Source organism: Vigna unguiculata, chromosome 2, assembly GCF_037176805.1.
Source record: "Vigna unguiculata cultivar grain cowpea cultivar isolate G323 ecotype 2 chromosome 2, ASM3717680v1, whole genome shotgun sequence".
NCBI classification, from domain to species: domain Eukaryota; kingdom Viridiplantae; phylum Streptophyta; class Magnoliopsida; order Fabales; family Fabaceae; genus Vigna; species Vigna unguiculata.
This window is the reverse complement of record NC_140793.1, coordinates 30,413,715-30,426,973: the sequence shown is the minus strand read 5'-3', so window position 1 is coordinate 30,426,973 and position 13,259 is coordinate 30,413,715. Positions and strand designations below refer to the sequence as shown.

The following is a 13,259-nucleotide window of genomic DNA, read 5'->3' as shown; positions in this document are numbered from 1 at the left end:
GCGACCTAAACTCCTCGACCCTTAAAGCGAAGAATATTAACGTTTGAGCAATCATGATAACGTTTAAGCAATTTCGCCAAGGTGCAGAAAACAATTTCTTAACACTCGAGCATCATTTGAAGAACACCTTCTTACTCAAGCAAAATTTTCATATGAGAAAAAAACAACATATTTATAAGATAAAATTATCATGATCACCTAACCAAAATGAATGTTATAATACAAACAAAAAATCATTAAATAACAACTAATTTTATAGACAAAACTAAGTAGCACTATAATAAATAATTTAAATATCAATTTTTAAACTAAAATAATTGTTATTATAAATACAAAATTATAATTGATCTGTGAATTAAAGTCTAAATTGAACTCTAACATTAGCTATCAAAATTTTATCCTTCAAAAAATTAGTGTCTAAATTAATTTTTAATTTTAAATAATTAGTCACTGTATAAAGATTATAAAGACATTAATTCTTTGGAGACTGAAACCTTGTTTGCTAATGTTAATAGACAAATTTAAACCATGATTCACAAACCAATTATAATTACATATATAATATAAAATATTTTAAATATCAATAATTTTTAATTTATAAATTATTATCTAAATTAACCACTACAGTAATTAATTATTTTTTATTTCTTAAATTGGTTGTTGTTTAATATTTTGGGTTAAATATATTTTTTGTTTCTTAACTTAAATGAAAATTGAAATTAGTAATTTTTTCAAACTTTTGCCAAATTTAGTCTCTCAACTTTAAAAATTTATGACTTTATTACTTTTAACCAAATTTTATTAAATTAATTTGATGTTTTAAACGTGCTTCATGATGACAATTGAAGCGAAAATGTGTCATATAAACAACTCAAATGTTATTATGGAACACATTTAAAATGTAAAATAAACTTAATAATTTTTTTTATAATTATTAAATTTACGCATTTCTAAAGATAAAACACTAAATTAATATAAAATGTCAAAAAAAAAAATTTTAACTTTTATTAAAAATCAAGAAATAAAAATATATTTAACCCTTATATTTTTTTTATCCTCTTATTTAAACCATAAAATTACTATTCACATAAACCCAAATTTGACCAGGGATTTTACCACGCAAAAACTTTCGATCAATTCAACATAGATCAATTCAACATAGATATATTCCAATAAACTATATCCAATTCAAACTTAAAAGAATTTCAATTTGAATTCATGACATTTAGACTATCTTAATATATATAATTTAAAACTTAAACAAACAGTTGTGATTATATATATTCCAATAAACTATATCCAATTCAAACTTAAAAGAATTTCAACTACATTTAGACTATTTTAATATATATATATATATATATATATATATATATAAAATTTAAAAGTTAAATAAACACTTGTGATTAATAATTTTCTATGGAGATAGTTTATACGGCAAGAAAATGTCTCGAGTACCTAAAAGTTGCCAAATAAGCTTTTAAGACTTTCAAAACTCCTACTCCCAAAATTTACAGGAAAATTAGTTTGATAAAGTATTTTTTGAGAAACTTGACAAAGTTTCCATAGATAAAATTAAATATATTATATTTTTATTTTTTAACCAAAATAAAATAATACTTTTTTATCTAAATAGATAATTTATTATTAAAAAAAAGTTTATCAAACTATCATTTTTCTGGTTTATATTGGTATTACACTCTCATTTCTCGATTACTTATAAGACAGATACAATTCTCAATCTCAAAGAAAAGAAGATAAAAAAAGGATAAAATAAATTGTGGTGGGACCAAAATTTACCCAATCTAAATTATAATTGTTTATTTTGATTTATCCGTTGGTGTTCACTTAATGGTGTAATTTTTTAGAGAAATAGTTAGATAGTCGCACAAGAATATCATAGAAAAGGTTTAGCTATTTAAAAAAAAATACTTAAAATAAAAAATAGATGATTTTTAATCTCTTTATAATATTATTTTTAAATGCTTTTATTATTCATTTATTTTAAAATCGCATTTCTAATATGCATAAATATCGAAGTCATACACTGAATGAAGTTAGACTCAAGAAGACTGCATGTTAATCACATATATTTTGTTATCAAAGTCATCTTTCTCTCATTAGGGATCGATTTTAAGATTTTCTTTCTTTCTACAGATTTATGAAAAGAAAAGAAAATTGTATAAAAAGCTATTGAGAAGTTTTGAACTGGTGTCAGGGCTTAAAGTAAACTTCTCTAAAACCAAAGTAGGAGGCATGGGTCTGAATGCAACTTTAATTAAAGACTTTACCAGAATTCTTAACTCCAATCACATGAAAATTTCTTTTGTGTACTTAGGATTGCCTATAGGGAAAATCCAAGGAGGAAAATATTCTGGCAACCTATGGTAGATAAAGTTAGAAGTAGACTATCTAGCTGGAAAGGCAAATTAATATCCATGGCTGGTAGGGCATGTCTAATAAAATCAGTATTATCTGCATTGCCATTATACTATCTATCCTTCTTCAAACTGCCAAAAAGTGTGTGCAATGAACTCATTAAAATACAGAGAAACTTCCTTTGGGAATGGGGATCAGTAGATAGGAAAATAGCATGGGTTAGATGGGAAAATATTTGCAAACTAAAGAAGGATGGAGGTCTGGGAATAAGAGATATAGGAAACTTCAATATAGCACTTTTAGCAAAGTGGAAATGGAGACTAGGAATAGAGGGGCATGACCTTTGGAAAGAGGTACTTGAATCAAAATACGGGTCATGGAGGAATCTTAATGAAACTAATATATCAAGATATGCGTCTAGGTGGTGGAAAGATATCCATAAAGTTTGCGGTAATTATGAGCATGGGGCGTGGTTCGAAAAGTGCATTGGGTGGTCAGTAGGAGAAGGGGAAAAGGTAAAGTTCTGGGAAGATACATGGGTAGGGGATGAATCTCTTAGTACTAGGTTCCCTAGGTTATATTCTATATCAGAGAGTAAAGAAAGATACATATAGGAGGTTGGCCACTGGGAAGGGAATGAATGGATGTGGGACCTAAATTGGAGGAGATTAAGACTCGTCTGGGAGACATCTTTGGAGGAACAACTCCTTCAGATGATATGTAATCAAAGATTTAGAAAGGGGCATCCTGATACTTGGCTCTGGAAGGATGATGATGATGGGGTATTTTCTGTTAAGTCTGCCTATTATAAGTTGCAAGGAAATTTTGTAGAGGAAGAGGATAAAGTATTTCATATGTTGTGGAACACAAAGGTAACCCCGAAGGCACAATTTCTAGGATGGAGAATATCCTTGGATAAATTACCAACAAAGGATAATTTAATTGTGAGGGGGGGTTCAACTACAACATAATCTATGCGAGTTGTGCCAAGTAAGTGCGGAGAGTGTAGACCACCTTTTCTCCTCCTGTAGAGTAGCCCAAAAGGTGTGGAACCTATGTGATAACTGGCTGGGGGTGAGCTCTGTGCACCATTTTAAAGCTAGGGAGAATTTTAAGCACTTTTCTATTATTAATCTTAATACTAGGCAAAACTCTATATGGAGAGGCATGTGGTTAGCGATTGTGGAGGAAATCTGGAAACATAGGAATGGGGTAATCTTCAAACAAAGGAAAGTTGATCCTGACGAAATATTTGGTTTAGCACAAGTGACAGCTTGGGTTTGGATAAAACACAAAATTCCCTCAGTAAATTTTTCATATAGTGATTGGGTTTTTTCACCTCTCTCATGCTTAAAATCCTTATGATATGATAACTACTGTGTGTTCTTAGTTTGACAAGTGAGAAAGATGCAGGACTTTTTTAACAGGGAAGTATATTGTTTAAGTGGAACCTGAACATACTTGGGATAAGCACAACCTTGCCTTTCTCTCAAGACTGTGTTCCTCAACTTTTCTCCATTTAGATGAGGACTTTGAGCTCTTCAATTCGGTGTGGAAATTTGTCCAGGCTATGTTGATTATGTCTTATTGCTTCAGGTTATGTTTGGCTCCTGGTTGGGTTCATGGTATTGGTGACCTTTGAATGCATCATTCTATACGCTTGCCTATACCTATTCATGTGTAGGGTATTTCTGTCTCTATTTTTGGTTGTGTATTTTGGAGCAGTAGAACAAGTTTGTGGCTACTATTTTAGTTCCATGTGCATCTTCTTTAGGGTCCTTTTAATCTTTGATGGATCTCTAGTTTTTTACTGTCATGTCTTAAAAGGTTTCGATGTCAAGCTTTTGCATGTTTTTATACATATTATTGAGCTTTTTGTAAAAGAGTTAGAACACCCCATAAGTGTTCTTCTTTAATTTATTCACTGAAAAAAAAAATAATTAGCTATTGCCTAATTTATAAAAACTCTTTCATACTTTTTTTTTCGCTACTAAAAGTTATTTCCGAAGGTGAATTAGAATTTAAATTCATACTTTCATACTTTATCTAATATACATTCATAGTAAACATAAATTTATATTAGAATTTAAATGCAAGGTTTAATTTATTAATCATCAAGTTAAAAATTATTTTAAAAGTCAAATGTAAAGAAATTCAAGAATCTAAATAATTCATGTAAATTATTAATCTAAATCGTAAAAAAACAGTTTAAAAGTCAGATGTAAAGACATTGAAGAAATTCAAGAATCTATTTAGTAAACCAAATAATAATCTAAATCAAATTCCATTAACTTTGAATTAAATACCACATTTAAAACTCACAAAACCCTGTCCGATATTTGTTGTATATTTAATTCAAACAACTTTTTTTTGCTGAACTGTGATTATTCCTCTAATATATATATGTGTGTGGCCATACGTCAGATAGAAATTAGGTAAAAATAAAAATTAAGAAGACGAAATGAATTGAAGTTAGCTACTGGTGTAGATGAATTTGCAGAGAACGCTGATGCATGAATCTCCAGCCATTTGACACGTTGATCCAATTAATTTCATTTAAAAAAAAATATATATTTTGTTAACAACCATTTAAAGTAATAATAATAAATAAGAAATAATAAATAAAATTGTTCCAAGATGAGTCTGACTATATATATGTATATGATAGATAGTATAAAAATATGATGCAGTGTGAAATTAAAATAGTTTTAGATCCATTTTACACGATGAGTGAAGAAGACTTGGTTGAGTGGTCTCTGAGAAACACCATGGCATTGTCACCTATGAGTTTCTTGGAACATGCTTCCACTGTCTATGGAGACAACCTCGCCATCGTCTTCGATCATAATGTCAGATTTTCTTGGAGACAAACCCATCACAGATGCCTCAAACTTGCTTCTGCTTTGGTTAACTTTGGTCTTTCTCACAACGATAATGTAAGTTCTTTTCATTTCCATTCTTTTGCTTCATTTTTCTCTGCATTCTTCACATTCTCTCATCATTATTTCTTATATCTCTAGATCAATACTTCATATTGCGTGTATACAATATTGATTTCGAAATATGAACCCTAGCTAGCTTTTTCAATTTGTAATTTATAGAATCAAGATCCATCTTTACGAAATGTTTTCTGCAATTTTAATTCAGGAACCAGTGTAAAACTTCATGTTTTTACCTCATATTATATATATAAATAATAATATCATCTTTATAATTATATTTATTTTCTTAGTGTTCTAGAATAGCCCCTTGTAGTAAATGTATCTTTAGATGCATGTATCTCTAGATCGAATGGAAGTCAAAATGTACTTGCATGCCTGAGGAATTTTATTTTGTTCTTTTTTTTATACTTTGAGAATATTTTAATAAGTTGTTAGAGTTTTCATATTTATATTTATTAAGTGATTGGAAATTCTAGTGTAAGTATGTAAAATGAGAAAGTTGAGTAAAAAGAAAAAATATTCATGAGTTGTTTGTTAGGTATGAAGTGTGGTAGAAGTCTCAGGTCAACTAAAAAAATAATGTCTGTTTATAACATACATGTAAATGATGCAAATCTACTTTTACAACACACTCTTCAAAGGTTATAAGTCGGAGTTAAAATTTATCTCTTAACAATTCATTTGAAAATACTTGATTTAGAATAATAAAATTATGAAACTTACTTTTTTAAAATTTCTAAATTAAACTTAAGATTCTAATATATTTATTAAAATATCTTTGAATAAAACATTTGCAGTGTTTTATTTCAGCATTGCTGCCCAATGAATACTCTGTGAAATGGTATATTGGGTCATTCTCAGAAAAGGAAAAGATTTAAGAGAAGGAATTGGGACTTTGTGACTTCATTCTTATACAATTTTGATCTCACTTTACTCATTAAACGTGTGTTGATAGAAAATTTGACCATATAAACACGCTATGCTATTCATGTCTTCACATTCCCATTGACATTATTTTTCCATACCCCAATATTACTCCAATCATTATCAATGTGGAGAGAGTCAATGGTCTAGTCTTGAATAGTGCTTCAAATATCCTATTTTTGTACCCATCTTTTAAGTGTTGCTAGGTAGTTAGAATACAAAAATATTAAATATTTCCCTATATAACTAAGTGATACAATTAATAATAAACTAATTGTTATAAAGTTTAATAATGTTAGACTTTAAGAACTTGCACGTTAAATATTTTATTCTTAAGTATATATATTAACCAAGTTTACTCTGCTTAATTATTTAACGATAAAGTCGTCATATCTTAATATACTTAATTATTAGAATATTATATTTGAAAAGTATTGTTGGTTTATTTAATATAATATTAGAGGAGAGGAGTGACCTTAGTTAGTATGTTGACTTGACCACGTCGTATTACATTCGATGGTTGTTAGAGTAAATACGACAAAAAAAAAATTTGCATGAAATTTCTGTCCATATAAAGTCCCCTCTCAGGTATACTTTTTTTCTGGAGAAAAAGTCACAATCATTTTTTTTTAATTCACTAAATCAACTTCACATTTCAGATATTCTCACTTTTCTGTTAAATTAATCATTAATCTCATTTTTATACTTATTCCAACTTTAAAATAGAAGGAGAGAAGGAGATATTAGAGAAAATTATGTCTCTAGTTGAAAGAGAAAAAGAAGAAGAATAAATAATTAAAAAGAGAGGATTAAATATCTTATCTTTCATTTTTTTTTATATTATTCTGTCTTTTCTTCATTTTTTGTCAAATTAATTAAGTTATATAATTCTTTATCTTGTGAATATTTTCTATAAATGTTTATGAAGGCCTTTGTGAAATAACTACACTCACTATCTGACCTAATAATAAAGAGTTTAAATAATTAATTAGTACTAGTTTCTAACTTCAAACTTTACTATTACATACACATTTTTTATATTTTATATTTTACTTTTACTACGATATTTATTGTATATCGTATTTCTTTCACTTTTCTTCACACTATTTTTAAAATTTATCAAAATTATTATAAAAAATGCATTTACTTTTTTATCTGTTGTTAATATAAAAATCTTGCTCTAGTAACGAATAAGAAAAAGAATATTAGTTTAGTTTTTAAATTTAAATTTGGATATCATACATAATAATTTGTAGTTATATTTTGAATGTCTAACCTATTTTCTAAAAGAATATGTAGTGTAAGTGTTGACATTATTAACACATTTACTATTTTCTATTTTATATTATCTCTATGAATAGTACCCCATGCTTCTGTTGTCAGGGGACACTATCTTATGTTTTTCACTTGAAATATTAGCAAAATGTTTTAAGAAACATATTTTTACTTTTTAGATTTGAGTATAGTTTTTCTTTTTAAGTTTAAAAATGATTATTTCTTCCAAATTATGAAATAAAAAAAATAGAAACGTGTCCATAAATATGTACTTGCTATTATATACATAGAAAAATGAATATAAAAATAAATAAATAAATGTACACTATTTCAGTTCCAAAAATTGATTCTATATGTGAAAGTGTCAAGAAGTAATGATTCAATTAAGAATGTAAAAATTTTACCTATATGAAAAACCTCAAATCATAAATTGGAGCTTAAAGTCATCCAAGCTCTTTTCTTCTTTTTTTTCCTCCAAAATAAACATTATATTTTAAAAGTACAGAAAAATAAATGAAAACTTACATTCTATTTCAAAAATTAATTTTATATGTGTGTTCTTATTAAGTGAGTATTAATACAACCTCTAAACATTTTTTTATTTTTGACAAAGACAAAAATAAATGAGATAAGTGATGTCTCATGACTTTTTGTGAGAAAAAAAAAATTACTAGAGATACATCTCTATTCTCAATTTTTGTTTCTCACATCTACAAGGTTGATTTTTTTTTTTTTAATTCAAATGTTTAAGCATTTATTCTATCTACATTTGTTCTGAACTAAAATCCTAAATTCTTATCCAAAGTAAGAAGACAACCAAATCCATATCACATATAACACTAAATTATTTTTACAAACATCTTCCACAAAAATTATAATTCCAAACAAAACTCTTAAAAATTAAATTTGAGTTATCCAAATAATAATCTTCAAATTTGACAAAACAACATAACGAAATCCAAATTTAAAAGACCAGATAATATTTATTTATCATTTTCTAAAATAAGATATCATTTTCTAAAATAAAAACATATTAAGACCTCCATTATGTTAGATCACCTCAAAAAATTACATAAACTCATTCAACAAATTATTATCCACTACTACCAACATATTTTATTTTCAAGACTTTATGTTTAATAGGGTAAAAGTTTTTGCATTAGTCATATAATCTTTTAGTAAATCATAACCTAAGTCTTGACTTTACTTGGCTTCACATATAAGGTACTAAGTTTTCCTCGTATGACAAGATAAATTCTTTCTATCTGTGAGACACGATCATTTTTTTCATATAACCTCTTTAGATTATAGGAACCTCCTTACATTTTCACCCCTAAATATTTTTTTTTATGTGAGTGGAATAATTAGTAGAGTTAGGATAATCTCTTTCAAAATCACCATTCAATTCATGCTTATAATTACATAAGATAATATTTCTTACTTGGAATAATTACATCTACATCACATGGATATACAAATATATAATCTACAACAATTCTCAATAAATTATGGCATAAGCCCCCGACTCTATTTGACTTTACATATCTCTCATAGATTATGGTATAAACATTATCTCTACTCGGTCTCCCATCTTATGCATTTTTATCTCACAAAAACAAAATACATGTTAGTTATATTTCATTCACATCGTAAAATAGTCAACATCATCCACATCCTAGATTTCATCCACATCACAATATCACATAATATCACAATCAATGAATAAATAAATAAAAATAGTTGGTCTCCCTTACCTCGAGCTTTTATCTCTATCTATAGCTCCACATACTCAAACTCTCAAAATATGTTTTATCTACACGAAGAAATTTTGAATCAATGATTGAAATACATCATAATGATCACAAACAAGCATATATTCATCTTGAACCAAAAAGAGTCACATGTACGCCTGTTTTCTTCCTCATTTTAGCTTATATATAAATAGAATTAAGGAAAAGGTAAAAGATGAACTTATTTTGATTAAGATCTTAATCATATAAGATTATTGTCCTCTACTTTAAGATTTTTTGGTTGCACTTCGATCTTCAAATAGATGGATAAATTGTTGAAAACCTTAGATAGAGTATAGAATAAGAGAAAATATGTTTTTAGAGAAATGATAACTTTTATAAAATAAAACTTCATTAATATACTTTATATTTCATAATTCAAATTTAATAACAAATTAATTGAATTCTATATTTTATAAATGCTTAAAATATTGCACCCAAAAACATACCTCCACATAAAAACCAATGCATATACATCCACACAATAAATTGTTCGCTCAAATTTTACTTATTGTCATCTTTATGTTAGTCTTTCAAGTTTTAAGAACAATAATTGATAACTATTTTAATTCTTATATCTTAACATTGTTATTGTTGTTTTCACTGTATTTTTATTTATTGTTAACTTTCCAATAATTTTATTCTTTTAACAATTACACGATCTCCCACCCAAACATTTTTAATTTAATCACGTCATATAGCTTTAAAATTATATTTTAAAAAAAATGTTTTCACACAATCATATAAATGAAAAATTATTGTTGATTATAATTGCTATTTAATTGAAAAATACTAAAACATTATTAAAAAAGTACACTTTCATTCATTTACAAATTATTTTACGATTAAAAATATTTTTTCTGAAACTTGTATTTGAGGTCATTTTTAATTGGTTGTCAGATTACGAGTTATGATTAAAGTGAAAAAGAAAATGAGATTGAAACCCTTTATTGATTATTAGTACAACATTTTTATACTAATAAATACAAGACATATAAACTATCATATCAAGCCAAGTTCTGTTTAATATTACAGTGGCTATTATATCCTAACAGTTAAGTGTAAATTTACCCTGATGTATTAAAGTTAATGAAATTTACATTATGAATACAATTTTTTTTATTCTCATCTTTTATTTCTTGACTTAATATAATTTAGTATGAATTATTAATTTTTTTTAAAAAATAATAATATATTAATTAATAATTCACACTAAATTAAATCAAAAAATAAAAGATAAAAATAAAAAAATAAGAGTCATTATATCGTTCTCTTAAAATTAAATCTAATATAAATTTTTACATTTTCAAAAAATCCATAGAAAGTGCAATAATGGTTTCCACACCTTTAAAATATAATAACTGAAACATATTCTTGATTAAAAAAACATATAATAAAAAAGTACACCTTTTCTAGCGGATTGCACTCACTTAATTAATCGCTCTTTGTTCCAAGTCAGTGATCTAATTAAATACATATGATTATTGTTTCATTTTCTATTTGAACTTGTACTTGTGTTAGTTTAATATTTTCACCACTGTTAATGAAACTAATCATTTTTATTCTGTGCAAAATCCCTATTTTACATAGATCAACATTTTTTATATATATATAAATCATTTCACTTATATTTTATACCAAAATTATGCTCTTTCATTAGACCTTGATTTTCTTCCATAAATATAAGCAGGTTGCAGCTTTGGCACCAAATATTCCAGCACTGTACGAGCTTCATTTTGGTGTTCCTATGGCAGGGGGTGTTCTTTCTGCGCTGAATACTCAATTGGATGTGACAGTATTGGCTCTGATATTGGAACAATTAGAGCCATGCAAAATCATGTTTGTGGACTACCAGTTAATTGATTCTGCCCTCAAGGTGTTTGAAATTCTCTCCCAAAGAAAATGCAAGCTACCCCATATTGTTCTAATACCACGTTATGACCAAGAACCATCTTTCTCAGCGAATGATATCCCCCCAGGTACATTAAACTACAATGAACTTCTTGCAACTGGAAAAAATGATTTTGAGCCTTTAAAACCAAGCAATGAATGCAATCCCATATCAGTGAACTACACCTCAGGCACCACAGGGATCCTTCCAAAAGGGGTTGTTTATAGCCATAAAGGTGCTTGTGTTAATTCACTTGCAGCAATTGCTCGTTTTGAGATGAAACAAATGGCAGTGTTCCTATGGACAGTTGACATGTTTCGTTGCAATGGATGGTGCTTTCCATGGGTCATGCCTCTTATTGGTGGCACCAATATTTGCTTAAGGAATGTCTCAGCAAAAGGTATATTTGATGCAATTCACCGTTACAAGGTAACTCATTTTTGTGGTGCACCTACCCTTTTGGACATGATTGCAAATGCATCACCTGGTGACCGGAGGCCTCTGCCTCATAGGGTGAATGTCACAGTTGCTGGTGTGCTACCACCTAGCCATGTTCTTAACAAGGTGTCACAGCTTGGATTTGATGTGAACATAGGATATGGTATGACAGAGACTTATGGTCCTTTCATTGTAAGACCATGGAACCCCACTTCAGATGGTGAACATACAAAACTGAATTATGGTATGTCAGAGGTTATGCAGAATGTTGATGTGAAGGATCCAAAGACTAATGAAAGTACTCCTCCTGATGGGAAAACCATAGGTGAAATTGTGTTCAAAGGGGAAGCTTTGATGATGGGGTACCTTAAAAATCCACAAGCAACTGAAGAGGCTATTAGGGATGGATGGTATATGACTGGGGACCTTGGTGTTAGACAACCAAATGGTTCAATCACAGTGAAGGATAGAGCAAAGGATATGATGTATTGTGAGGGAGAAGCTGTGAGCTCAATAGAGGTGGAAGCAGTGCTGTTGAATCATCCAAAGGTTTTGAAAGCTGCTGTTGTGGGGAGATGTGATGAATATTTGGTGGAATCACCATTTGCAGTTGTTGAATTGAGAGAGGGATGCAGTGCCACTGTTGAAGAAATCATCAAGTTCTGTGAAGATCATTTGGCTAGTCATATGGTTCCAAGGAGTGTGGTATTTGGAGATTTACCTGTTAATTCAACTGGGAAGGTTCAGAAATTTCGCATCAGGGAGAAGATCAAAACCGAGAGTGGTGTTACTCAATGAAAGAGGATGTGCTTTGTTTGATTATAAATAAAGAGTTGAGTGAAAATTGACAAATGTTATAATCTATTAATTTGATCTCGTTTGTTGCTTATTCCAGATACATTATTACTAAGAAGGTTTAGTAGCTTGTGAATTGTTGTAAGTTTTATGTTCAATTCTTACACAGGATAAAAAGAAAAAACGAAGGTTTTATTTTATTTTTTCTTTATTTCATGGACTTTAAGTTTTAATTCAAATCTATAAAATAGCTCAAGTTTCGGTCCATAGAGTTTAAACTCATCTTATTTCTAGTCAATGTGTGATTTTAAAGGTAACTCCTTCACGTTGAGGTGTAAACTCGTTTTCTTTTTAATTGATATGAAATTTCTAATACAACTTTCTCATACCGAGACATATGTATCTCGAGCATGAGACTAAATATTAATAAACGGTTAAGAACGATCCAATATCAGGTGACACAATAAGCTTAACAAACAATAACTCTCTCAATAATGAATGGTATAATAGACTTATCAAATAACAAATTTTATTGGAATATACTTTGATGACTCATGTCATCTTAGAATTTTAAAATTTAGTTTGTAAGATAAGATTTGTATTCAGTTATATATTTATTTATATTTATTTTATTTTTTATGGTGGAGTAAAAATATATTGTATCTTATTGAAAAGTGCTTAAATAAATTATTTTTTTAACCTTTTAATTTTTTCAAGCAAATAATTGAAGCCAATGTTATGACACTCGTATCGCATACGAGAGACATATGAAAATATTTTACACATTATGATAAGGAAGATTAAAAAAATAGTAACTTTTGTTGG

General features: G+C 28.2%; 1 protein-coding gene across 1 annotated transcript; it reads left to right on the top strand.

Annotated features, from left to right (window-relative positions):
- Window positions 1–5,068: 5,068 nt before the first annotated feature.
- Window positions 5,069–12,654, top strand: LOC114174113 (butanoate--CoA ligase AAE1-like). Its single transcript, XM_028058873.2, has 2 exons — window positions 5,069–5,315; window positions 11,001–12,654. The coding sequence occupies exons 1-2, from the start codon at window positions 5,106–5,108 to the stop codon at window positions 12,435–12,437; spliced, it is 1,647 nt and encodes a 548-aa protein (XP_027914674.2). The 5' UTR covers window positions 5,069–5,105; the 3' UTR covers window positions 12,438–12,654.
- Window positions 12,655–13,259: the final 605 nt, after the last annotated feature.